At 48.6% G+C, this 27310-nt stretch overlaps 1 protein-coding gene across 7 annotated transcripts; it reads right to left on the reverse strand.

Moving 5' to 3' along the window:
* Positions 1 to 799: 799 nt before the first annotated feature.
* nipblb (NIPBL cohesin loading factor b) lies at positions 800 to 25346 on the reverse strand. Of its 7 annotated transcripts, none has more exons than XM_035535453.2 (47): positions 24983 to 25346; positions 19868 to 20013; positions 18094 to 18259; positions 17742 to 17872; positions 16453 to 16564; positions 16219 to 16370; positions 15467 to 15618; positions 15232 to 15322; positions 14517 to 15056; positions 12771 to 14057; positions 12369 to 12542; positions 11942 to 12130; positions 11765 to 11836; positions 11592 to 11681; positions 11337 to 11443; positions 11111 to 11197; positions 10775 to 11006; positions 10421 to 10572; positions 10246 to 10326; positions 10043 to 10143; positions 9822 to 9954; positions 9630 to 9712; positions 9384 to 9516; positions 9153 to 9296; positions 8966 to 9052; positions 8646 to 8866; positions 8401 to 8503; positions 7742 to 7840; positions 7457 to 7603; positions 6763 to 6897; positions 6436 to 6534; positions 6271 to 6324; positions 6019 to 6127; positions 5756 to 5892; positions 5469 to 5609; positions 5291 to 5384; positions 5044 to 5198; positions 4867 to 4957; positions 4613 to 4786; positions 4008 to 4198; positions 3793 to 3900; positions 3446 to 3646; positions 3198 to 3344; positions 2742 to 3070; positions 2446 to 2620; positions 2105 to 2281; positions 800 to 1946 (listed from the first exon to the last, which is right to left on the reverse strand). In XM_035535453.2, the coding sequence occupies exons 2-47, from the start codon at positions 19929 to 19931 to the stop codon at positions 1581 to 1583; spliced, it is 8013 nt and encodes a 2670-aa protein (XP_035391346.1). In that variant the 5' UTR covers positions 19932 to 20013; positions 24983 to 25346; the 3' UTR covers positions 800 to 1580. The 7 variants fall into 7 exon arrangements, with proteins under 7 accessions (XP_035391346.1, XP_035391349.1, XP_035391348.1 ...); XM_035535456.2 differs by having other exon boundaries at positions 12369 to 12491; positions 17772 to 17872; positions 19868 to 20016; XM_035535455.2 differs by having other exon boundaries at positions 12369 to 12491; positions 19868 to 20016.
* Positions 25347 to 27310: the final 1964 nt, after the last annotated feature.

Here is a 27310-nt window from a genome sequence, read left to right on the forward strand (position 1 = left end):
CCCCCCCCCCCCCCCACCACCACCACCACCACCTTTTAGATATTTCAATGTTTGCATTCCTACTCCATTATAAACATTCATTTCATTCTGCACCAGTGTCCTTTAGACAATAGAGTCATAATATAATGACTAAATATAAGTGAAGGCTACTTACCCATCATTTGCCAATTCATTCAAGGGGTTTAGTTATATTTTTTTCATAACTCTCCAACCGTAATCCATTTTTGCAAAGCCTTGAAGATAACTTTTGTATCTCTGCGCAGAGTGGAGATCCAAGTACACCATGATGGTTGTGTTAATAGGGGACAAGCCCATTTACCTAAACTAACTTAGTTCACAAAACAGTTGTTACTTTTTCCATACCTGATTATATATCTGATCACTTTGTACACCAATTAAATCAGAAGCAAAAATCTCAGTCTTCGTTACTGCAACCCATAAAAGCCCCAAACCTCAAAATGTGGGAAAATAAAAACACTCGGCCCATCTAGTCAACCAAGCTACTATTGGCAGACAGAATGGCCATAATTACAGACTCCACAACTCAAGTACCACAATTCAAAAGCTATTACACACAGGGCTCCAGTTTGCATTACATTAATGTTTGTCATGGTGAGGTCCTCTGCCGTTACAAATAAAACTCTATTATGTTATATTAAAAAAATAAAAACATAAAAGCAAGTAGAAAAAAGTGAGTTTCAAACAAATAATTGCAAGGAGCAAACGAGATCAGTTAGACGTCTTCCAAGTAGACAACTAGAAAAAATTTATAATAAAATTCAAATGCAAACAAGACAAGTAACAAAGAGAAGTAAAAAAATTTATTGCAGTATTTGTTCCGCCAGAAGTGCTGGGGATCCCTTTTTTCTCTCTAGGGTGACCTAATACATCAAAATCTACATTTACAAAAAACTCCCCCTGCAGGTAGGCCACAGATACTGCATGCTCTGCTTTTAACAGAATAAATTATGTCCAGGAGACTCCATTGTACAGCATGAATAAACAAAACAAAAAAGAAAAAAAAGAAAAAAAGAAAAGTGAAACAAAGCAGAGGAAATATTTAAAAGTTTCTTTCCCTGGACACTAAGCTAAGCTAAAGAAATCCATCCGGTGCTAGGTTTAACTCCAAGAACACTTTATTAAGAACATCAACAGACTAATTTCCAACATTCACTTTTAAGTTTATTTTTTAAACAGATTTTTTTGTCAGAGATATAAACATTTTTGTTTTTGTTTGTTTTTTTTGTTAAACTATGATACAGTGGGAGTAAAAACCACACATCCGAGATGCTGCACAACAGCGAAGGAACTCCCACGCAATGTTTTCCAAACATTTCCTTCTGTACGCGTCGGTCCTGTTTCATTTAAAATGTGTCCAGTATTCCTTCCTGCAGGTCCTCTCGAGTTTTAAAACCTACCCCCACCCCTCCCTCTCACCTCACGCTCACCCTTTACCATAGCGAATCTCAAGGTCCTTTGTGAGTCTGTAGTATTCTTGCCTTACTGCCTGGGTTTAGAAAATGTCGGATCCCAATAAAGTTTGGCTGCTGAGAGTTCCCGTGGGAGTGACCGCGGTCTGATTAGCTGGAAGTCCCCTCCTTGGCTGCGTACAGTGAACGTAAAGTCTGCACCATTTTGTTAGTCAGCTTGTGCGCGCTCGTCAAGGCGATTTTCTTGTAAATGATGTCCGACTCCTTGATAGTGTCCACCCAAGGCACCAGTTTGCGTCCGTCACGTTTCTTGGCCTCGGCCCAGGTGCCGGAGTAGGAGCCGGCCATCCAGTGCACGCTGTAGCCGTTGCTCGTCTTCTGGATGACGCGCGCTATCTGCGGTCGGTCCTTGTACTTGGGGCAGCAGATGGCGATGACGTCCATGGCTTCTACCGTTTCGTTCATGTGACCCGACGCGTCCGCCGAGTCTCCGCCTTTCCTGGATCGCCGTGACGACTGAAAAGGAAAAAAACGTGTGTGACCAAAAGACACAAGGAGTTTAACAGCATAAGACATTTGAATGCAGGAAGGTAATGACCAAAAAAAAACAAAACAACAAAAAGAAATCAGTTTTCTGGATAGAGGGCACCAACGAGTCAGCAGCAGGGACTTACTCCAGGCATCTTCTCGTCTCCCTCGCTATCTTCATCGTACGAGTCAGCAGCGTTGTTCTTCGGGCTGGGGCCTCCCAGCAAAGCGGTGATGGCTTTGTTTCTGGCGTGGCTGCTCGCCGACGCCTCACCTTCCTCATCCTCCTCATCGGGGTCCAAGTGCTCCATCAGTACCTTGAACTGCACAGCCAATCACAGGTCATGTGACTTATGAACCAGCAGAGGTCTACCCGATATCATCCGGGGTCAACAGGATCTCAACATCCTACGATACAAGACAAACCGACGGGATTGCCAAATCATCTCTGTGGAACGCGGTCAGAAAGGGACCCTGAGCTACTTACGTCCAGGTACTGCCTGACGATCCGCCGCTTGATGTCGAAGGTGAGCTCGGTGTTGGACGGGCTGTTGGTCAGAAAGTCGAGCGTCTGCCGAGGGCTGAAATGCACATTGGTCTTCCTGTTCACCGCCTTGTCGTACACTTTCGCAGACTCCGTGGGGGAGTACTTCTGGATTTTGCTGTTGAGATGGACAACAAAAGGCTGTTGAAACAAAGACTCCATTTCCCCATCATCCCCGGCGAAGGAGCCGCGGAGACGCTCGCATCAGCGCGGGGAGCTGGTGGGAGCAGGGAGCATACCTGTCGGAGAAGCCGTAGAGGTTCTTCAGGTGTTGTTTGAGCACTAGGAGGAGCAGGATGCCCTGAGAGGCATTGGCAAAGTCCAGCAGGGGCATGGGGTTATCCGGGAGGCGGTCCATGACTTTGTCCACGTCCTCAGTCTCCAAGTCCGAGTCCGAGTCCGAGTTCACGGCTGCTCGCTTGGCCTTCTTGGGCCTGTGGATGACCTCATCGTCACTGCTCTCGCCGCTGCTCGGCGGCTCCTCTTCCTCCTCGTCTTCCTCCTCCGAACTGTACTTCTCTCGCTCCTTCCTCTTCTTTTCCCGCTGCCTGGGTTCCTTTAGCAAAGACTACGCGGGCGAGAGGGGACATTTCACAGAACGGCACAGACAAAAATGAAACTAAAAAGGGAAGAGAATGGAAAAACAAAAACACAAAACAGCAAAAAGTGTCAGGCAGGCACAGGCAGCTGGTCACCTCTTTGAAGGACTGCAGCAAGTTGCTACCGGAGACGGACAGCGTGATGTCGATATGGTGCATGATGAAGAGTGGCTCCTCCTGCGTCTGGTAGGGGAAGCACGCCAGGTTGTCGGCAATGAAGAGCAGCATGTTCACCTCTGTTTTCTGCAGGAGAACGAAGGCCGGTTCAGAAGGGGCGACCCGCACGCGGGTCCTGGGGCCCAGGGGCCTTTTCCGTTGCCAAAGTGGGTGGACTGGTGACTCACCGCGCTGTCGTCGAACAGGTTGAGCAAGGAGATGAGGAAGGCTCGCCGATGCTGCCTGTTGCCCCGCACCATGGTGAAGAGGTGCGAGCAGAGGGCAGTGTGAGACTCGTCCTGCCGGAAGCCCCTGATGATGGTGTCCCGAGATGCCATGATGGCCTGCTGCACCTGGTAGGACATCTTCATCCCCGCCACGGCCTTCATCTGGTTTTTAGCACGCACGCGCACGCGCACACACACACGCGCGACAAGGGCTGATGATCAGCGCTCGGCTACGTGACCCCACGAGGACAACTGCAGCTGGGCATTGTAAAAATCAGCTACGTGTAAAATGCAGCGAGGTCACTCACATGAATGAATCCCGTGTACTTCTTATCAATCTCAACCAGCTGCTGGTCTGCTTTATTCCTCATCGTGGGCTCCGGGTCGGTCCCCATGGCGATCAGGTAGGGCACACACTGCAGAAACCACAAAAGGAAGCCTGTTTACAACTGCAGGTCAAAGCAACGTCGGCACGACGTTTGGCTCTACGTGCGCTGTCCGAGGCGCTTCCGCGTTCCTGTACCTGTACAGGGTGGATGAGACCCTGGTTGAGCGTGAGCGCGATGACGTTGAGGGCAAAGTGCCGCACGCTGGACTGCGTGTGGAAGAAGGCTTCCAGCACCTGCTTCAGGTACAGCTGCATGATGGAGCTGCTCATGCCAGAGGAGACGTCGCCCATCTCCTTCAGGTCCTCCTGCTTGGAGAGCTTCTTCCCTGCAGCGAGCACGCGGGGGCGGAACGGGAGGTGAGAAGGAGACGGCCCTGCCCCAGCTGTCTCACTCTCAATTTAGTCATTACCAAGGTGGCAGCATGCAAGACTCATCAACCCGGGAGGGCACGGGCCAATACACGCTTCTTCTAAACACAGCTACTGGGTCTTTCCGAGCTCCCGGGTTCCCGGCCTCGCAGAGCGTCACAGCTTTGAAGAGAGCCCTAACTGCCCAATCCTGTACTCTTGACCCAACATGCTCCCACAATTTGCCAACAATGCACTGAGTAATAGGAGAGGAACCGAGGCCACCTTTCCCCACCCGGAGAGCAAGGCCAAATCTCTCGCGGACTCCCCCAGAAAAACGGATGGCTACAGAATCGTCCACAAGTTCTCCTCTTCAGGTGACAGGTACTCACACTCTCGGTCGGCCTCCTGCATGCGCGAGTCCTCTTCCTGCAGGTACGTCTGCAGGTTCTTCAGCACCTGGATCTTCAGGTTCACCGACTTCTTCCTGTCGGAGAGGAGTCCGTTGTACAGGGTCTTCACCTCGGGGACAAACATCAGGCCCGGGTGCTGGATGAACAGGAAGCCTGGAGAGAGCGATTTAGTTTTAAAACCCCAGAACGCCCAGTAGGATCCCTGCCGCCACGCGCCAGCTCGGAAGGCTCACCCAAGCCGATGATGGCCTTGGTCTGCACCTCCTCGTCGTCGTTCTTGGTGAAGTAGAGAAGCAGCTCCAACACCTTGTCCTTTATGACCACCTGATGACACACACACACAAACAAATTCAATTGGAAATTAGGAGCAAGAAGGGAGGGGGGGGGGGGGGTGATTTCCAGGTACATACCTTGTTATTGCCTTTGAACTCCTCGCGGTCAAAGTCAAAGTGTCTGCACAGGGCTCCCACGGTGAAGAGGGAGCGCAGCAGCGCCGGCTTGTTGGACACCAGCACCGTGCTGTTGGGGTCCTCCTGGTGCTGAGTCTTCAGCTTGTTCAGAGCCCCTGTGGGACAGTGGTTTGTTAGGGCACACGCCGCCACAGGGACATGGGCAGGCTGACGAAGGGGTATCCCGACCGTAATGGTAGACACTTACCGTAGTATCTGTTGAAGCAGGACCACACGAACTTGTAGTTGTGGGTGACCTTGTTGACAACCGCACCGAGACAGCTCACACAATGCTGCACGACCTGGCGGGAGGCAGGGAGAGGCAGCGCTCAGGGTAACGCACGTCTTTGGCAGCGGAAGTGGCACTGTGGTGGCGCTCTACTCACCGTCATGCCGTATTTGATGATTAGCTTCATTAGGTCTTCCTCGATGGTGGTGAGAAAGGTCTCGCTGGGGTGGTCCATCAGAGGGACCACCAGCTCCAGGATTTTAGCCACGTTACAGATGACCATGAAATCGTTCTGATTCTGTTATGGAAGAAACACAAGACGGGCTTCGATACGAGACCTCTGGGAACAAAAAAAATCCAAGCACAGTTTAACCGACGGGCCACTAGATGGCCACATTGTACCAGCGATAAAGCTCAGACAGTGCAGAGGAGTTTGGCGCTCACGTTGCACTTGGTGGTTAGGTAGGGCTGCATGGTCATGGCATGTTTCACCATCAGCTGCGCTCGGATCTTGCTGAACAGGTAGAGGGTGGTGATGCAGGCCACCAAGCGATTCGAGTTCACCCCCTTATTCTCACAGTCTGCAGAGGAAGACGCCCAGAGCCACAGATCAGAAGAAAAAGGTTTACGTCTTTAAATGCACCAACGGTTAATTGTTTCCCCTGATGCTTGTTGAGGCACTGGGAACAAATCTGTGTGTACAGTACCGGCGAGGGACTCTTCATATTTCAGGATGTGCTCCACTAGATTGTCAACGAGCTGAGCACAAGCCTTCCTTGCTGGCTTGTAGGAGGAGTCTTCCTCGGTCTTCAGTAGCTGCATGAACGACAACACAGACCACAGTGAGGCACACTAACACACACACACACACACCCTACACTCCCCCCTACCCAGTGACACAAATCGCCACTGGTGCGAGTCGCTACGTCCTCCGTCAACTCAGAGAACGGTGCACTCACGTTCTGAAGCAGCTGTTCAAACCAGTCATAGCCGGAATCTCTGCACGCAGACACCTGTCAGGAGAAACCGAGGTGCGTCAATTGTGGATGGACATCATGGCATTGAAAGCCCAGCTGACATGACTGTGGTGAGATTAAACGTGAACGCTCTAAACCGTAGTTTACCACGTCAGTGATGTTCAGGATTTTCCGGGTCATGGCTTCTTTGTCGTGACTGGGGGTCGGGGTGAACCAGAGCTTCTGGAATGTTTCATTCACCAGTTTCTGCAGGACACAGTTCAAAACATTGGGAGTTGGGAATGGGCAAAGCGATTAAACATCTCAGCTTTGTTCAGCAGGTCGACTTCCAGATAGGAGTGCAAATGAAACGCATTATGACAATATGACACAGCAAAACGAATCTGCCCATTCTTTGACATGCAGGTAATAAATACAACAAAGTGAACTGAAAAGCATTACACACACACACACGTGGTACAGTGTGACAATCACCTTAATGCCTTCCTCATCATTAACTCTTCTTATCATCTTCACACACATCTCTGTGATTTTGTTGAACGTGGGCTGCTCCAGACAGATATCCCGCAAAATCTTTATCACCCTCTTCCTCACGCTGATGCCCGTGTCCTGCAGAAACACATTCAGAATGTGAACTCAGGAAATCTGGAGGCCAGCTTTAAGTCACTTCCACATGCTACACCCCCCACAGCCTGTAGGTGGCAGCAGTGTGCCGTGGAGGATTTCTCACCTAAATTGAACTTTCATACTCAGAATGAACTTTAATCTGAAAAGGGACCGTGTCATCAGCACAGCTGTAACTCACACTGTCTGGACTCCAGTGGGAGCGCTTCGAGATGAATGCCTCCAATGTGGTGTGTGGACATAGGCTCCACCCAGTCCTCAACTTGTGTTTACCAACAAGTTCGGTCGTGAGCGTACAACCTGGGCCTGCCACGTTCAGACCAACTCGTGTTTTTAAACTTGAGACGGCCAAATATTTTTGGCTCACAAGCCAATTGCCGTGGCTGCACTGGCCGTGTAACACGTGTGTCATCGTCAAACAGCTACCGTCACCCAGCCCGACCAGGCACTTGGGGTGGGGCAGCTTCTTCCCCGAGGCCCCAAGCCACTGTTGTACAATGTAGGCAGCGATCGGTAGGCTGTGAGAACAGGCATGGTCACGCACCAGTATCCTCTCGATGAGCATGTCGTAGTACTGCTCGGTCAGCTGAGGTCGACTCAGGACGAACCGGCCCAGGAGCTCCACCGCAGCCTCTCGCACACTGGTGGAGTTGTCCATCAGTCGCCCATGGACACCACGCTGCATGTCCGACTGCGTACACACAACACGCGCGCACTTCACCCCTCAGGAACGCAGTAGTGATGCATAAAGCCAGCCGCCAGGAAGCGTTACTCAAAACGAAGGCAGAACGGAAACCCGAGGGAGAGTATCCTGTGTGAGCACACTCACGCGGGCCAGGATGCTGGGGTCCACAGCCACCACCTCCGACAGACACTTCATCGCCTTTGTTCTCACAGCGATAGCGCTTTCTCCCAGCACCCTCAGGATCTGGACACGGGACAGCAGGGGGACGGCCGTTAGCGGCGTTCCCGAAAGCACGGGACTTGTTAGCGACGCACTCTCTCGCGCTCTCACACACGCAGACACATCTCTGGGAATTATTAATGTGTGCCAGCTTAAGAAGTTATTTTTGGAGCCTTTGTGCCTTTATATAAATATTTTGCTTCTCGAGTAATTCTCAGTGCCTTGCTCAGGGATGCACAGTACATTGTTCATTAAACATTAACACATTATACTTTTAAAATCAAAGTTATCATGCTGGGACCATTCTGACTACCTCGTAACATTTCAGATGAGCGGCACCCTTCAAACGATCCAACAAAGGTAAATAAATTTGGTCAAAACATGCAAGCCAAATCGTTCGCCGCACCACCTCCAGTGATCAACATTGTTTTCTAAATTGCAAAATCTATTTGTATTGATGTAATCGCATTACAGTATTGTGTTCATGGCCTTCTCTCCAACTTTTCGCATACAGCCTGCCTCCTCTATCTTAGGGCTACTCCCTGCTGGCTCTAGAGGGGAGGGAGTATGAGAGACGCGCTTACCTGCGTTAAATAAATATCAAAGCTCTGTGCAAACGGCCTCATAGAGGCCAAATATCGCACAATCAAGCAGGCGTCTTCATAGTCCACGGTGTCGGAGTTCATTCTGAAGGAGAGAAGAGGAGGGGCGTCAGGAGCGGGACGGACGGCAGAGAGACTTGCCGGATCTGGGAGAACAGAGGCCGGACCTGAAAGCTGTACAAGGGGACCGCTGGGGGTGTGGGGGATGGCGGGAAACAAACGCTTACTTCAGCGTGCTGAACTGCGAGGGAGTCGCCTTGACGACGGAGCGCAGGAAACGCTTGCGCATCTCCGCCCGCTGCATGATCTCGCCCGTGGCCTCCACGTCCTTGGCGTGGTGCGGGCCCTCAGACGAGTCGTCGTCCTTCTGGTTCTGCGACTTCATGGCCTTCTCCGTCTCCGTGGTCGTATCCCTGAACCACTGGGCGATGTAGAACTTCCTCGCAAACTGGCGAGGACGCAAGACAAGAGCTGCTTAGTTACTTCTTGAAAATTAGATGAAAGGCGGGTGGGGGCATCTGCAAAGTTGTGCAAGCGCAGTCCTCACCAGGAGAGAGGGGTCCGTCTCCACGTTCTCATCCAGGTAGTCCAACAGGGCCTTCTGCAGCTGCTGGGTTTCGTCGTTCCCAGACGCCTGTGGAACATGTCAACACCGTGAATAAACGGCACGAACAGAAGAGTGCGTTGTCGTGCAGACGCCTCGGGCAGGTCTTGTGGAGGGGCGAAGGTTTTACCTCCCGGAGGATGCGGTCGATGGAGCGCTGGTCCATCTTGCTGGTGACGGCGTCCTTCCGAAGTCGGGCGGCCACCGTGCCCAGGTAGTCTAAGGAGGCGACTCTCAGTGCCATCTCCGTCTGCTTGTTGCTGAACTGGTGCACCTGGGGCCAGAGGAACAGCGGACTTCTCTCTCCGTGTCCGGGAAGGCGTCACGGCCGGTAGGGGTCAAAGGTAGCGGGCACACTTACCAGCAAGCGGCCCAGGAGGCTGAGGAGCAGTTCTGCGGCGGGCCACTCTGGCTTGTTGACTGTGGAGAGCAGGTCCTGCACAAAGTTCTCGAACAGAGGCCGGTAGTCCTCCTCGCCCTGCTTGCTGCCGCACCTGGAAGAAAATGCGCGAGTAGGGTGGAGATTTAAGAGCTGACATTCACCGCGGTGGCTCACTAACAGGCGAGAAGCCCGCGTCAAAGAGAGTGCTCGAAAACGCGGCCGTACTTTTTGAGGAACACGGAGAGGAAGTTCTGCGCTGTTCTCATTGCGGTTTCGTACGAGTTCGTGATGAGGACGTCGTGGTCCACCTGGAAAGAACGACGTACCCACGATCGTATTACGCGCTTCAGCCATATAAGTAACCCCGACTCGTTCTGGAGGGTGGTTAAGGGGCCCTCGACCTCAACGTGCTCTTACCTTCTTCTCGTACTCGTCTTCTGTGTTGTCCCTGTCCGTGGGCAGGTGCACCACACACTGGATGAGCTGCAGCACCAGTGCCGTGACCATCTGGATATACATGGGCTCTCCGTCCACGTCGCTGCTGTTCAACCTGGCAGACAGACCAGCCCGGAGGGTTAGGGAGGAACACTGCTGTAAGCAGATAAAAGGTAGGGGAGTGAAAGGAAGCCGCTGGCTACCTGAAGTTCCTCAAGCTCCTCTTGCTGGTGGGCAGTCTGGCGAGGGAGGTGAAGATCTCCTCCAGAATGAGCTGCCTGTGCTTCTCGTACCGGGAGAAGACCTGAGGAAGAGCGGCGTGATCAAGGACTAAAATAATCAAACAAACAAACAAGCCGTACTACGCAAGGGCTGAAGGTAGGTGGGTGTAGGTGTGTAAACTTACTGCAGTAACCAGCTTTATGGCGCAGAGCTGCAGCTCACTGACATTCTCCACAAAAAATGGAGTGATTCCCATGGAAGAGACCTGTGGAAGCAGAGGCACCGATTAGCATGGCCCCGTTAGCGAGGAACCCCTCTCCTGAAACGGCAGCTCAGAGGCCCTTGGCAGGGGGACACACCTGCAGGATTGTAGTGTCCGTCAGCAGCTGGATCTCCAGCAGCTCCGAGATGTTGCTTACAATGTCACACACTTTATTGTAGAGCATGACGATGACCCTCTGCTTGTGTGTGGAACACTTGGCCCGCTTAGCCTTGGAGCTCAGCATCCCACCTGCAGGAGACGCAGAGGGCAAGTTGGGGCGAGGGCAGAGGAGGGGGAGAAGGTGCAGGAGAAACGGGATGCGCCAACAGGTGCAAGAAGCTCTTGAGATGATACGAGCGAAGACAGAAACCACCGAAAACCAGGTTCTGAGAGAAGAGCAATGCATTTTTAAGACAGAGGCAACGCTCCGTTTTGGGGCAACATCACAAACCTCCGTGAGGGTCCACCCTGTAGACGGGGTCGTACTGAGGGTAGAGTGTGTTCAGCAGGTGGAACTTGGTGTACTGCAGCACCCTCTCGATCACGTCCTCGATGTAGACCGCCTTGGGCATACGCGGCGATGTCATTATGTGCAGCGCGGTCAGACAGGCGTCAGCCGATTTGGTCACGCGCTCCATGATGAGGTCACGCCACAAGCGTTCCTCGTCCTCTGCATCGTTGTCCTGGTCGAGAGAGAGAGAGAGGGATGGGACTCCATCTGACCGCTGCAGTATGTGCTCAGGATAAATGCACAGACATGCCTCTGCCACACCTCTGCCAGACTCACATGGTTCATGAGGGTAGACAGTTTGGATCCATCCTGAATATTTTTCTCCAAAATATTCAGCACTTTCACCAGCTTGTCGGACGGAATCTGCAGAGGAAAGAAGTCGAACTTAAAACCTTGACAAGGTCACACTGACAAGGCAGCAGTTTGGGTAAAGGACCTTGATTGGGGGCCCCCCCGGAGTGACAAAGTGCCAATCTTGCAGAGAGCACCCATAGTGGCGTACCCTGAACGTGATGCCCATGGCTTTGATTTTGGCCGATTCACTGCCTAGCTCAGTCAGCTGGTGCTTCCCGAGAAGCAGCTCCTGAGGAATCTCGTCGTCGTCCGCGGCTAAGGAAGGAATGGCAGAGTTTATTCAAAAGTTTACAGACGTCTCTGTGTCTGGCGCAACCTCACTTCTATGTCAACGCTCCAAAACCCCCACCGACGTACGTTAGCTCTTCGGCGAGACAAGGTGAAAGAATAAAGCGCTACATACCTAATGACGTGAAGTCCACATCCTCCAAGTTTTCTAAGATATTGTCCACACTTGCGGAGAACCTCTTAAATGTGGACGAGTCCATCATTTCTGCCGACAAGGTGTGAAATTTTAGAGGTGGCAATAACGCTGGAACTAGTGGGAGGACAGTAGCAGAGCCTTGTTCAACTCACCTTCCGGAGTTAGCTTCGGCTCATAAACTTTCCTCTTTTTCTGCTTCTCTTTCATCTTCAACTTACGGGCAACTAAAAGAACAGAAGCACCATGAGATGTTAAATTGCCATTCATAATCGTTATCGAGGAGCCTTTGTGAAAGTGCACGTGTCTCACGGACACTGTGGGACACTCACTCTCACTCATGCTGGGAGGGGGAGACTCTTCCCCGGAGTCGTCCGGACTGTGCTCCCGGTACCGGCTGCCGGAGCCTCTGCGGCCCTCGTGGTGTCCGCCGCTCCGCCTGCGCTCGCCCGAACCCCTTCGCTCCTTCTCCTCGTACTCCCATGCCCGGTCCCGGTCCTTCTTCGACCGCTTTGGGGCAGCTGGAAGTGACGGAAAGAAAATGTTTTAAAAACCTCCAACAGAGACGGCCTTGCTGGGCGAGTTGTTCCACTTCGTACTTTCTTTCCCCTTTGTCTCGTGTCAAAATGTGACTGCTCTTTAGCGTCAGTGAAATGGAGAGCAGTGGATTTTTATAATTTTTTTTAAAGAATTTTTTCGGTGAAGATGTGATGTACACGACTAAAGTAACTGCGCTGAAACGCGTGGCATGTCACTCACACTCCACGGAGTCGCTGTCGTCTTCCGAGCTGACCTCGGCGTACTTGGGTCTCTCGTTGGCCGTGCTGCGTTTGCGTTTGTTCATCTTGACCCTCTCACACAGAGGCATGGTAGACTCGATTTCTGCAAGCAGATGAGGAGGAAGCTCCTTCAACGCCGACTCATCAATGCCCCCTTGGAACAGGTTAATAAAAGGACGTTACTCCCTCACTCAGGTCAATCACGTGCCTCCAGACAGGTCTCCACGACATGCAATATTAAGCCAGTGTTTACGATGTCCTGTCGGCATTAGGATAGAATTGACAAAAAGTGCTAATCCAACCATTAGCTTTAAAGGCTGTCCATTATGTCTACAATGAAAAACCAAAGTAAGTGTCACACGATCGTGTCGCGAGCTCCTACCTTTTGAAGACTTCCCGTAGGACGGCCTGTTTTTGCTGGATTTGGAGGTGCGAGCGCCCCTGTCCTTGATGATCTTCTGTACCTCGTCATAAGTGAGCTTCTGCAGCACCACCACAGGTTTGGCCCTTTTGCCAATGTCCTCCACCAAGCCCAGTCTCTCCAGCTTCACCCGCGGCTGGCCCCACGTGTCCACGGTCCTGCGGGCGTCCGCTCCCACCGGTGCCGCCACATTCCCGTCCTTGTCGCGCTTCAGCTTGGGAATGACAAAGTTCTTCAGCGCGCCGGACTTGCCACCCAGCAGGTAGTCGGGGAACTCCCCAGCCCTGCTGTCGGAGCCGGGCACTTTAGGGCCGTCGTGGCGGTTCCTGTTGCCTTCAGAGCTCCGCCTCTCGTCTTTGCCGACGGGAGGTTTGAGGTCGGGGCGGTCAGGGCGCGGACGGCCAGAGTCCGGCCCTCCTCGGCTCTCCTGTTTTACCCGTGGACTTTCGGGCCGTGGGCGCTGCTCAGGAGATCGCTTGTCACGGTGCTCTCTGGATTCGGGCCGGTGTTTCCGCTCCCGCTCCTTGTCACGACCATGACGTTCGCGGTCTTTGTCGTGTTCTGGCCTGCCGGAGGACTTCGGCGTGTCTGGCCTACGCATTTTGGAGCCGTTGGCATCTCGTTCTCTGTCCCGTTCCCGGTCTTTGTGTTTCTCCTCTCTAAGTCCATCCCGCGAGAGCTCGGAACGCCCGTCGGGTTTTCGTGCCGGCTCAGGGCCCCGGCCTTCGGGCCGCACCTTTTCCGGTTTGCCGTCGTGCCTGTGCTTCGACGGGTCTGACCGCTTGTCCGAGCCCTGCGGCTTGCCCGATGAGTCCCGTCGAGCATCGTGTTTGTGTTTTGGCATGTCGGGCCGGACATCCGAAGCCATCTTCTGTGGCGTGTCGGCTCGCTGCTTAATGACCTCGGGTCGACCGTCCACAGTCCTCTGCATCTCTCCATCTGTTTTGGACTTGAGCCGAAGGACCCCGGCTGAGTCGGAGCCATCCTCGGGCCAGCGCTGGGCCTCCAGGGCGGGCATGGGACAGGAGTCGAGCTGCCCCTCCGCCCTACCTGCCTGCTGCAAGTCTATACTGACCATGAGGGCTGGTCGGTTAGCCCCATTGCTGGCAGCACTAGCCTCCTGAGGGGCCAGTTTGTTCCCAGCGCTGCCGCCACCACCGACGCCAGGCCCTCCTGTGGCTCCCGCCGTTCCACCCGCACCAGGTTCTTGAGGATACGAGTCTTGTTTTCGCTTCTTCAGGGGTTTGTCTAAACAAGACAAAATCGAAAAAAATTCATATCATTGCATAGTGGTGAACGTGAAATCTGAAGACGCCTGGTTTCTAGGTTAAAGATTTGTGTAACTTTTTTAAAAAAAAGCCCAAAACGTGAGTCTTTAAGTGATTCCTAGTTGTCTGAATTGCTGTGGTCAAAACCATCAGATTTAAAAAATGGAAAATCCCAAAATGTGTTTTTGTGACATTGGCTCTTTGCTTCTAGTTTCTAAAAATACTTGCTTTCTAGTAACAAGCTGCTTTGCCAAGTGCAGTAAATTTTAATGTGCTCACCGAACAACTTTACACATTTATCATTGAATTATACTTTACAGCTTCTAAATCTTACCTAGTACTGAATTCCCCTGGGAAAAATAAGATGCACATGAGCAGTTTTGTAAAAATCCACCAAACCCAAGACATAAGCAAGAACAAACAGGAAGTGGAGGCCTACCTTTATCCTGAACTTCTTTGGAGCAACGCTCCCGCTCGATGGCCGACTCCCGCTCTATCCTCTCGATCTCTGCTAGAGCGTCCATCTCGGCCTCGTCGTACGGCGTCCCACTGACCCCGCCGGGCGGCTTGCCCGCAAGTGCCCCTGCGTTCTGCAGGACTGGGACCTGCTGGTAGCCGGACTGCTCCCCGGGGAGGCACTGGCCGGCGACCAGGCGCTCCTGCGGGTTCCGGGGGTAAGGCAGGCTGTTGCAGGGCAACTCGTTCTCGGCGTCCGAGCCATGCTCCACGCCGGGCATGAGCTCGGCGGATTGGTCGGTCTCTGACGACTTGACGCGAGACAGCTTCAGCGTGAGCTTGGTGGAGTCTTTGGACGGGGAGCTGACGATGTCGTACATGGCCCCCTTGTCACCCTCCTCCTTTATCAGTTTCTTCTGCTTCTTTTTCCGGTCCGGCGAGTCCATGAGAATGTCAGGAGCGGCCTCCCGCGGTGAGGTATACGGGGGCGGAGACTGGAGAATGAGAGGTGGCCGCGACCCAACTGAAAATAAAAGCGACAAAACCTGTTGACTGCTGAACCCAGGACCACCAGGGGGATTGGGGGGGTGGGGGTACGGCACCCACGCAACACAGCGAGACGCCAACATAAACATCAGCTAAAGCCAACATGACAAAGGCCAACAGCCAGGGCCATTTCTGACTGGTTTACAGCTTACCTTTCGGTGTACCTTCGCTCCCTGCAGGAGAGCACACCGATTGGGGTGATCGGAGAGGGAAGGAGGCGTTCCTCATGGAAGGATCACTTTCCTGGAAAAGCAAGGGCACGCCCACTCAGATCTACCTTCACATGATCCTGCATTTGCATTTCAGTGAACAGCCCACTTACAAGTCTCTTAACTTTCGGTAGCCAAATCCCCAAACAAGGAACAACACCTGCAAACATCTGCTCACCTCACTCCCCAGCCTCTGGACGATGTTCATGTACTCTTCGTTGGTGCAATGCCGCGCGTTGTGGTTGGCCGAGTTACTTGACATCTGGCCTGACACCTTATTGTCGTGGAGGTTCCTCATGCTGCTAGGCACCATGGGACTAGCCACAGACACTGCAGCACAGATCCCACCATCATTTAATTTATTTCCCATTTGTTACAGCATTTCCAACCCTCCCTGACACCAATGTTTAAATGTTCTTCAGTTTTACTGATCCATTATGCTTGACTAAAAAGTAATTTGCATTGCTACAGTTGAGAACTGGGCTCAAGAATGCATGTACGAAAAGATTAGGATGTTGCTTTAGGAACGTTATCTCGTTATCTACGAGTGATAAAGCAGAATGTTAGTAAGCCCTACAGTACAGCGTGTTTCCGAAGGGCATGAATGCTCAAAAATAAGACCTTGATGTGCAGGAAAAAAGACCATCATGTGCAAACAGTGATTCGGGTTCTGGTCCAAACAAGATTTTTTAGAACTAAATTCCATGGGAAGTTTACTGTGGAGTGTGCGCAGAATTAACAACCCCAAGAAAAATGTCCATGCTACAGAAGCTTTAAAAGTTAAAAATGAACCTCTTTACTGGAGCTTTAAGATCATACATCACTCCAATTCTAAGAAGCTTTTTATGGAGCTACATTTGCCAGTCCCTGCAGGCACACGGGTCTGCCCAATCCCATCAGCTACTGTAGGTTTGTACGGTGTGGACTAACCTTGCTGGATTTGTTGGTGCTGAGGGTAGCTGGGAGGGTGGGGGTACTGCATGTAGCCTGCAGGGCTCTGCGGAGCGTAGGGGCTGGGAACGGGGCTGTTCTGCTGGGGCATGAAGCGGGCGCCAGAGCCCGTCTGAGGCTGGACGAAGCGGCTGTCGGGGAGGGAACTTGTCAGCATACAGACCGCTCAAACGTACAGATCAAAAGTGCCAAGCCAAAGACCTAGAAGAATACCTAGGAGGGCTGGGAGTAACAGTGGTTTGCTGGTAGTTTGTGGATGCTGGACTTCCATGCATGGAATTCTGAGGCATCTTGTATGGTGGCATCATTGGCTGTTGCATTATGCCTTCAGCAGTGAGAAAAGAGACGATCAGTCAGTCATCTAAAATTGACTTACAAAACCAGTTTTCCTACCAGTCTACTATCCAGATCAATATCTATGACCTGGTCTATACTCAAGAAAGTTCAGTTCCATTAAACAGACTCCTGATTTTAAGATGGAAAACATTAGTGTTTTTAGCCAATTAGCTATGTGGCGAACCACCAATGCTAAAACTTTTTTTTTTTTTTTTTTTACAGTTGACAGACAAGTTTAGGGGGTTTTAGGACAAGTACATGAAACATGTTAGAATGTACATCAGAGTACAATTCACACATTGCTTATTGATTCATTGTTGAAAACAACAAAGGAACACAAGGAGCACAGTGCTTGGGGCTTTTCAACAGAGCCGTGTCCCTGGATCAGAAACACCTCGCTGGGTTTTCGCTTGCAGTAATTCGTAGCCCTGAGCATCACTTGGAGGAATGCCAATACATTTTTGTTTTTACAATGAATTCACCATCTCCTTTCCAGCCATGGCCCACAGACTGTCACAGTAGGTATTCATAACATGGTTGTGCTGGTCAAAGCATTTGAAACCTGCCACTGCATCCTGGCCATTCCTAAGAGTGCTGCGCTCTGATATGCTGGAGAAACGACTGACTAGACTATACGACCATGCACATGCCCAGCAGGACGGAACGCTGCGTCCACAGAGGATTTTCTGTACACCTGCCTACCAATAAGAGCCCAGCAGACATTTGCTATTGCTAAATTACAATCATTGCTTTATTACTCAGAAAGCACCTTAAACCAAACTGAAAAAAAAAACTGGGCTGAATTAGAAAATGCTGGCGATATTGTTGTGGGAACATTATGGAGCCTCCAAGACCACGATCCACCTGGATCGTGTTTTCAAGAATGCAAGCATATAAAATATTCACTATATATTACCACGAGAAACTGCTAAAATCTTATCCAGTTTAATACGGAGCAACCGCTACTCCTGAACCTTATCACTTTACAGTAAGACATCCTTCAGGTCCGTTTAATAACCGAATATAGCTTCATGAAAGACCACACTTCAGACTTCTGATCCAAAACAGAGGGAGCCATGAAGGGCTCCCAGAGACACACTGGGGCCCTCACACTGTGCTCCACTGGGTTCAGACTCAAGGGCAATGTCTCCATGTCTTCTCCTTACCGCCCTGAACCCCGGATCGGGCGGGCATACTTTTCTCCCTGAAGATGTTGGGGTTCCTGGACAGCACCGCCTGCAGCAGCACCGGCATGTCGCCCTCCGGGTCGTCGCTGCCCAGGTGGTCCTTCAGCTCTCTGCAAGGGCAATTTAACAAACCTTGAATATACATTATTGTAATATCATACATATAACCAAAGTAAATCCTGAAAAACAGGCAAAAAAAAAATCCACTTCTTCACTTCAGAGCATCAGATCATCTATCCAGGTCTTTTAATCCCAACAACCTTAAGAGGAGAATGATACGGTCAAGCCCCTCTGGCAAAGATGGCGAGCGGTGAGCAGAGCAGGTACCCACATGTGTTCGGTGGAGACCTGGCTGAGGCTATGGGCCAGCTGGGAGACCAGGGCGTCGTCCCGGCGGGCCAGCAGGCAGTTGACCTCCTCTGCGATCCTCCCATTGTACAGCAGGCTCTTAGTGGTGGTGGCAGGGAGAGGGGAAGGCAGAGGCAGCTGGTTCAACACTGCGAAAACAACCAGAGGCTCAATCTGTGAGGCCGGCCGCCATTCCTCTCTGACCTGGGCCGATTTGGTAAACAAGCCCAACAGAAGGGTTAGGCTGAAGAAAGTAAAGAGTGACAGGGAATGAAGCAATTAGGCTTCGGTGATTTGAAAGGAATTGCCTCTTGTAAAGGGGGTTAACTGTCCTTAAATGCTAACGTGATGAAAAGATGTACAAAGAATCCCATGAGTTAGATTTCTGTGCGCATTTTCTTCACGTCAAAAGGGTAAAAACCTAATCAGCACATCAGACCTCTGCAAAGAGACTGAAACTGTACAAACATGAATAAAATATAAATTTTACAAACTAAGAACTTCAAGCACTTTTAAACTTAAACTAGTTTATTGTGAATACTACCTTGAACCACATCTCGGGCTGCCCGAACTATTTATGAATGTAATGATGCTTAAAAAACTTGTACCGTTACGGAATGCTGGCTAAAGACTGGCTATAACCTCTGAATTCAGAGTGGAAACTGTTTTTGTAACTTTCGGTTGCACCATGCAGCAAAAAGGTCTATATCTAGATTTACACAAACACAAATAAAAGTATGTTTATCAAACAGAAGATTCACCGTGTTGTTCTTCCGATATACTGTCATATCTACATTCATGTAGTAGCATTTTTATTGCACTCACTTGCAGAACTAGAACATTTCAGGACGGATAGCAAGTATGTAGTTCACAATGAACTGAACAATTCCTGCCAACAGTCATGGGTATTAATTGAAACCATAAACACTATTCACACTTTTGTAATCAAAAGGACAAATCCCTTAAAAGATAGCATAAGAAAGTTGTGTGACATCGAAAAAGAACGCTTTTAAAGATCCACAGCGTGTTATGGGCAAACACTTGCCGCCATTATTTTGACCAAAATTATTCAGGTTTGGTACATCATGTGAATGCCTTGATTCTATAAAACACCCAAACACACATGAAAATATGGGCTTGGTAAGGATATTAACTCCAAAAAAAAGTATAGACATTGGTCAGACATCTCATTTCCATAGTGACCCTCTGAAATATCAGTATTGTGACCATAGATAAACAACATACTGGGTATCCCAGTATGTCACACAGAGAGAGAGCGCGAGAGCGAGAAAGAGCAAGAGAGAGAGAGCGAGAAAGAGCAAGAGAGAGAGAGCGCGAGAGAGAGAGAGCGAGAGACAGACAGACAGAGAGAGAAGTGAGCGGTCCAATATTGCAGTTTGTGTCAGGGAGCCAGTGCCGTCACAGCAATGCTGCAGCCAATCGCATTCCCCTTGGACTCCGCTGGCACGAACAGCAGTAGGGCACACCTCCACATTACAGGCGGTGTGTATTTTACTAGCACGTTACACAGAGGACCACAAACTATAACAATCAAAACAGCTTTATACAAGTCATAAAACATGACTAATATTACATAGAAGCATCTCCACACCAGAGATGTCAATTCAATAAACTACGGCCTATCCCAATTTGTTAAGAAACTTCAGCTAAAGTGTTTTTAATGTGAGCTGATTCAAGTTAAAAGCCTTAATGCATGCACCCAAGTGTGTGAGTTTGTGTGCGCATGTTATACGTACGGTCAGTGAGGCTAGCAATCCCAGCAAGAGTGGTAATGGGAACATGAGGCATATCCCCATTCATGCTGAAGATGGGGGGTGGGGGTCGTGTCGATGCACAGGATGCTCAATGTCGCCGCTCTCCGACAAGCCTTCACATCTCCCTTCTGCTGCAGGTGGGGAGGGAAGCACTCGGTAAACATCACGAGCAGAGACAACCAACACGGCACCGTCCTTTACGGCGGCACGATACAGCTGCGTCAAGTGCTGCCACCTTGTTCACCAAATAGCGAGACAAATTATGAGAATTGGCCTGTGCTGGTGAGAGGTTACATTCCAGTCTTCAGTTCTTCTCTTCTAAACACTTCAGGAAAACCTCAGACAAAGAGAACTTGGAACCTTAACTTTTGGCATATTTCATTGGTTTGAGAGTTATGGATTTGCAACATGCAAACATTAAATGGAGTCACCTTGGTATCTACTCTGTAGAGGTGCTACCAAGTTCAAAGACTTTAAGAAACAAATGAATCTGGGCATATTGCCATCTGAAAATTAAAACATTCACTCCAAAATCAGGAAATGTGGCTTTAATACCAAATGCACACATGAAAACACAATAAAAGGCAGCAATTATGGTGGGAGTTCAGTGCCCACCTGTGGCCCACAGCCTTCCTCAGACAAACAGTGCAGAAGCTTTTGGGATGTGAGTCAGCGTTACACATCATCTGAATGTCTATCTAGATCGTAGACTTAGATAAAACATTCTGAAACCAAGGGCATGTCGTCACTGAACTACAATACCGTATAGCCAATGTATGACCTTCTAACCTACATCATAGGCGCCAATGTGTGGTTCTTTTCTGGGGGTTTTTTTTCTGGTCGAGTCATGTTCCTTGTTCCTCATTAACAAGCAATGACATTTGGTCAATAACATGCACTATTGCAAATTAAAGGAAAAAAATTTGAATAGGAAAGCCCAACACTGCATATCAGTAATATTAACACTCAAAAAGAATACCAAAGCCCAAAAAGACAGCTGCCATAGAATTGGTAGAGGTGCAAGACGTTGGGCCTGGGTTAACGTCGGCATGCATTTCAAGTACACCCTCTTCCAGCACTTAAGTGCAAATAATCAGGAGGATACCGGCAAGCCATGATTCAATTGCTTTTGACAATATCAAGTCCCTGTATAAAAAGACTTCAAGTGGACATTCACAAGGCTGAAAAATGGCTAACAGCACGTCATACTAAAGCAATCAGAAAGACTTCACAATACAAAAAGATCGGGTCTTTTTGAACAAGTATGACTTCTAGCTAGTATCAGATTTTTAGGCAAATGTTCTGCTATGACTAAGGTAACTTTTTTTTAAAGCACTTTAAATAGACCTGTGTACGTAAGGTGATATAAATAAACCTGCCTTGCTTTGCCTAAATTGTTGGCAAACTCCCAATAGGAATGTTTGGGATCCTCAAACTAAACAAAGGAGTATTTCTCCAAACACAATAAAAATGAATCCGGGCATATTGGTCAGACGATTCTGGTAAAAGTTCTCAGACAATAAGAACACTTCTAAAATATCACTACATACTGAACAGAATAAGCCTGAATAAGCATATACGTAATGGCCTGTTGAACTACACTAGAGCCAAACTTGACTATACGACAATAAACCACCAAATACCAAAGATACACCAGGTAACCTAGACTATTTCAGGGTCCAACTGCAATGAATGCTGAACGCAAAATTCAACAATTAAAATCAGAATAGGGCGTGCATTTGACCAGACAACCGGAGGGTATATCACAGTAAACTTTATGAGCCAATAAATACTGTAGTACAAACTGAGGTACTACTATGGACGATACACTATACATTTTACGTAGAGGTGCACTGCATCGACTCAGGTTGGAACAGTCAAGTCAACAACTTGATTTCCGACTCAGTGAATCTTTAATGTGAATAATAATGGGCTCCATGCTTCCAACTTTAAAAGGTGTGGGAGTGTCCTTTTATTTACTTCTGTTCAGTTCCCACCTTTCAACGAAAAGACATAGGTTTACAAGTCCAAACAGTTTGAGCCCAGGTGAGTCACTGACGACTGCAAACCACGAATAAAATAAAACTAAGCAATTATTAAAAATCACACTGGCTCATGGATCTATTCCTTTAAGGGGTGGGGGATCAAATAAATAAACAGGAGATCTCAAATTACAGCTGACGCCCCCATCACAACCTCCGCAGCAACGTTGCCCATCATGCTGTTTCTGGGCTGCTCAGAGGGGCGGGCGAACTGCACAAAGGAGCATCAGATAGTGGGGAGGGAGGCCATTCCCCGGACTCTGTAGGAACGAGTCTACACGTACTGCCATCATCCAGGACTCTCGCATCACACTTATAAGCCCGCCGTTTGCCATAATTTCAGTAAGGCTTAAGGCTGCTGTTAGAAAGAAACAGAGGGGTTTGAACTGGGCACGCAAAACGCGTTTTCAGCACGACCAGGCTCCCAAAGTTCGGATAACAACCAAATGCTGGCTAGCGGTTTTCAAAGAGGAATATACCAACGTCGAGGGTACAATGATCATAATCATAGATGTGAAGTGATGCATATAGACCTGCTCGGTCGTCGTGTTAAATATAGTAGTGGGGCGTACTGATTAGTATTACTAAGTGAAGCAGCAACCCATGTTAGCTAGCTATGCATCATTAAAATGCTAAAAAGATCACTCAATCCAGTCATTTTACACTAACGCATCTGGAACAAATGTTACATTTGCCTCAACCGATTATTCAGAGTGCACACACACAAGCAATGCCCAGAAGTGTTTTTTCTAGTAACTGGTATTTATCACAAACAGTCCACCATTCATTCTCAGTTGAACTGAGCAGTGCGTATGAAGGTGAGGGGTCAGCAAGCGGATCGAAGAAGACTCGGCTGAAGGGTTCGCTTTCAGATCCAATATGCACACCGTACATCAAGACCCAGATACTACTAAGCAATACCTACTAAGATATCAGGCGAATAATAACGTCCTCGGTCACTGAACACAATAGTTGACTGTTAACATCAAAATACGTGGGTAACACTCGCTGAATAGATAGCTAGATAAGATCAGCTAGCTTTCCAAGCAAATGTGGCGATTTAAACACGAAACCCACGCAGGCTGAACGTGTGTCTGGATGATCAAATGTCTTATTTTCACGATTACTATTACCACTTGCTGTAACTGAAAATACTGGCTAGCTACATTAGTAGTTAGCATGCCAGCTAGCTGAACTAACCGTACACTGATTATAGCCGAGTATGTGACTACCTGTGCCATTATAGCAACTGCTACACAGAAATAGCACTCGCTAGCTAACCAACAAAACTAATTAAAAAGTAAACGTTATCTTAAAAAAACAACAACGCTTGTGTCCTAAAGTAAGAATTTAGGAATGAGTAAATGAGCTTCCTAGCTAGCGTCCATCGTTTAGCCAAAGTTAATTATATCCAGCTAGCTACCCAACTGAAAATAACGTAGGTTATATGGCTAACTACACAAGTATTGGCTATTAAAAACTACTAGCTTCCGTGGTTCCGACCCATGTTAGCTGGGCTAGCGTTACCTACGAGAGTCAGCTGCTTAGCGGGCAAAATGGCTAACGTTAGCCAGCTAGCTAGTGAGTAGTTAATAAAACGGGGCGAAATATGCAGCTTTATTTAGCTAGCTAACGTTAGCTCCGAGGAGACCTAATGCTAATTAGGTCTGTATAAAATTAGGTGAACCTACATAAAAACAAAAACAAACAAAACGTTAGTTCGTTGGCGAGCGTTAACTGAATTGCCGTGGATGTGTGACTAGTTAGCTCAGATGTTTCCAATCAGCGTGTATGCTAAGCTAACGTTAGCGTAACCGAGCTAAGCTAATTCTCACTGAAAATCTGTCTCCAGCAAACTAGGACCGACATCCAAAAGCCCCCGAAATCTAGCCGTGATCGATAAAATCACCGCGCTGCCGTGATAACAGAACGCACTAATCCGAATAACGATGCCGTGTGTGCCGTTGGGGACGGACTGCTACATTATTGTGCGAACGGGAGCGTTTTTTTCGCCCCGGGTTGACAAATCAGCAGACGTTAGAGCGCAAATTGAAACCGCCGAGTTTTTCCCCAGCGAGATGAGACGAGCGAGCAGCCCATCTTGGCATCTGGCTAAGTTGTGCGACTGTTTGTTGAAACGTAGGGTCGTGTGTATGGGCTACCTGTCGGCGGCGTAATTATTTATCCGGATAGTTATTTCTATTTGACTTCCCACGACCTTGCATACACATCTGCTAATAAACAGATCTGTCGTGCCGGGGGATCGATCGCGGCGTTTCACCCGGGCGGCACGCAGCAAAGCCCCATTAAAGGGTCGGTCGACGGAGTGGAGCCGGACACTCTGGAGCTGGCGGCGGCGATACGAGACAAACGGGGGGACTTCACTGGTGCTGTCCCTTCACCCAGGACGTCTGCTGCTAAACGCAGGGTAGCTAACCCGAGCCACCTTGCGTTAGCTAGCCGGGAAGCCTGAAACCAAATGACAGTGTTGGTGTGATGATTTAGTGGCGTACGCCGCCAGCTGCTCGTCCCGTCCGGCTAAATGTGGCGTCTAACGGACGTTGTTTACACCGACTCGCCTACGGAGCTGGCCGGCCAAATGACTGGCTAGCTAGTGGGGTAGCCGAGCAGCTAGGTAGGCCCCTTCTTGTTCTGGTAGCAACCGCTAGCTGCGTAGCTAAAGTTTGTTTTGCTGCGGCGTTCAAACATGTGCAGGTAAGAGGGGCCAAGGAACCAAAATGTTTAAAATTTGCCGATTCCGTTTTACACGACCGGTTTGGCCTTGGCGCCGGCTAGGATAACAAACCGAGCCGCGGACTTGCCTAAGGTCACTTACCCGTGGCCCATCGTCGCGGATCGGCCACACAAGGCAACAAGCAACAGAGAAAGGAAGAGCCGACAGCTAAATTAGCCGACACACACACGCACACACAGCGACAAATAACGTGCGAGTTTCGCAGAGCCTGAGCTACATAATCCGGCGTTGGGTCTTATTTATTCCCTTCGATCTTCACGCCGCGGTGTCTAAGTGCAGCGGACGGTGCGCGTTATTTACCTCAGGACTTGATGTTAAAAAGAAATGGTAGCAACCGCCTCGGCCGGGTGTCTCTAGCTCCCTCTCCGTTCGCTCTTACAGCTCCTGCGAGTAATATAACAACAATAATCCGGGTCGGGAGGGTTCGCTCTTCTTCCTCCTCACCGCAAACATCGAGACTCGAGGGACGTAAACATTCCTCTCGCCCGCTGTTCTCGCCGCTTACGCTCCCGGCGCCGGTTGAGGATTATTGTAATTTCCGTCCGATTTCAGGAAATATTTAGTTGGGGGAGAGAAAAAAAACTGAAAGACTATTGACGCGGTGATAAAAGGATCCACTCAGACTCTCCCCCCTCACTCTCTCTGGCAGAACAAAATGCCGACCGGAAGTACTGCTGCAGGAATGACTCCCTCCACCGGCGCCAAACCGACCAGCAGCGACCCGCCGACTTCCGCCGTTTTCTGCTGCCTCTCGGAGCAGAGCCTCTGATGGCAAAGTTGCGTTGGGTCAGGTTGCAATTAGAGATCATAGTTTGACATGCTTACTTTTCGTATTTCTTCAGGCATCCTTTAGTGAATAAGTGTAGAGTATTTTATGTACAGGTTTGCAGTGCTTTGCACATCATGCAATTTATTCGTAGAGGTTGTGTTGTTGTTGTTGTTGTTGTTTTTAAAGATATTAGTTCAACAAATATCAACATATAGATCCACCACCAATATAAAGAAGGATATTCAACAGTTTTCTGTGACAGTTTTATTTAAAAATCCCCAAATGTGAAAAACTATTATTCTTAAAGTGCAGTAAAACCTGATAATAACAAAAACACATCTGAGCATGACCAAATATTTAAACTAATTAAACAAGTTTCACATGGGGAAATGCTGTCATAATTTTGAAATAGCTACCCCAGAGTTTCATGAATTCATGGTTGCTTATATCTCTCCATTCATCAGTTGGTCAGAAAGTTTACCCAACCAATATCAGATTGATTGTCATAAAAATAAAAAAAATAAATTATATATATATAAGCTAATTTCTTACTTTTTAGAGTTCAGGTATACAGTTTGACAGAATGATAGAAGCACAAATTCACAGGCATCTAAATAATTTGGTGAATATACACCACATCTTTTGCACCAATAAATACTGAAAATTCTCAAGTCATATATATGGTACCGTGCATAATCTCAACGAAGGTGATGTATCCTCTTTCATTTTGAACCCAGTATGACCACTGACTTAACATTTGTTTCATGTGTCATGTTTAAAAAATCTCCAGTTATTAAGGGAAAAAATGGCATGAAATTCAGTTCAGAGAAAACTCTCTAATTTGGAAATTCTAATTTCCAAGTATTGTTGTTTTTTCTTTGTCTCTATTTATTTATAGATCCACTATCTAAATGCCATTGATTCTATTCCTTATATCAGGGTTTCTCAACTCAGTCCTTGTGGCTCATAAGATTTATGCCCCATCCTAGCTCCTAACACTCCTGCACCAAAGCATTAAGAGTTCTGATTCCTTGGCACCGGTGAACTGAACAAGAACACAGATGGCTTCGTGTTCCATGAGTACTGGACTGAGATCACTGTTCTTTATGATAATAGTGTAGTTAAGTGATGCCCCACTCCAGTTTTGGAGATCCACCTCCTTGTAGAGTTTAGTTGCAACCCTATTCTAACAAACCTCACATAATCAAGGTCTTCCGTTATATATAAATATAAGAGCAAGGTGTGGTGGAACTGAACTCTGCAGAGCAGTAGATCTTCAGGACTGAAGTTCGGCATCTCTGGAGTAATTATTGTTATTGTTCGTGAAGAACGTCAGTGATCAGGGAAATACTCTACTATTGTTTTTGTTAATTTGTTTTGATAATCTCTGTAAACTATACGGTTGGTTTTATAACCTTATTTGTCAATATGCCCTTAATGTTGCTACGTTCATAGCAGTTCAGGTAGCCACATTTTTCATTCCTTGTTTTTTTCCTAAGTGTTCAACATGATTAAATACTTGGGCACCCACAATTGCTTTTAGTGGCTATTCTTAGTTTTAGTTTAAGATTTTCATAAACAATAAAATATCGCCCCCATGCGGGCAAAATACGTAAGTGCAATACAAATGGACTACAAAACATCTCATGGCCTGCTTAAATTAGAGGGAGCGCTTCAAGAACGAAACGTTAAAGGGACGGACGCATCAATATTTATTTAAAGTATTTAATAATTATCTGCTTTATTAGCGCGACACCACAATATCCTTCATAGTTGTTTGTTGAAGGCAAAATGAGAACATTTTATTTTTGGAGATGTTTCTAAAGTTGTTAAATACTTAAAATATTTCTAAATATTTT

This window comes from Electrophorus electricus, chromosome 19 (assembly GCF_041902795.1).
Source record: "Electrophorus electricus isolate QZ-2024a chromosome 19, ASM4190279v1, whole genome shotgun sequence".
NCBI classification, from domain to species: Eukaryota; Metazoa; Chordata; class Actinopteri; order Gymnotiformes; family Gymnotidae; genus Electrophorus; species Electrophorus electricus.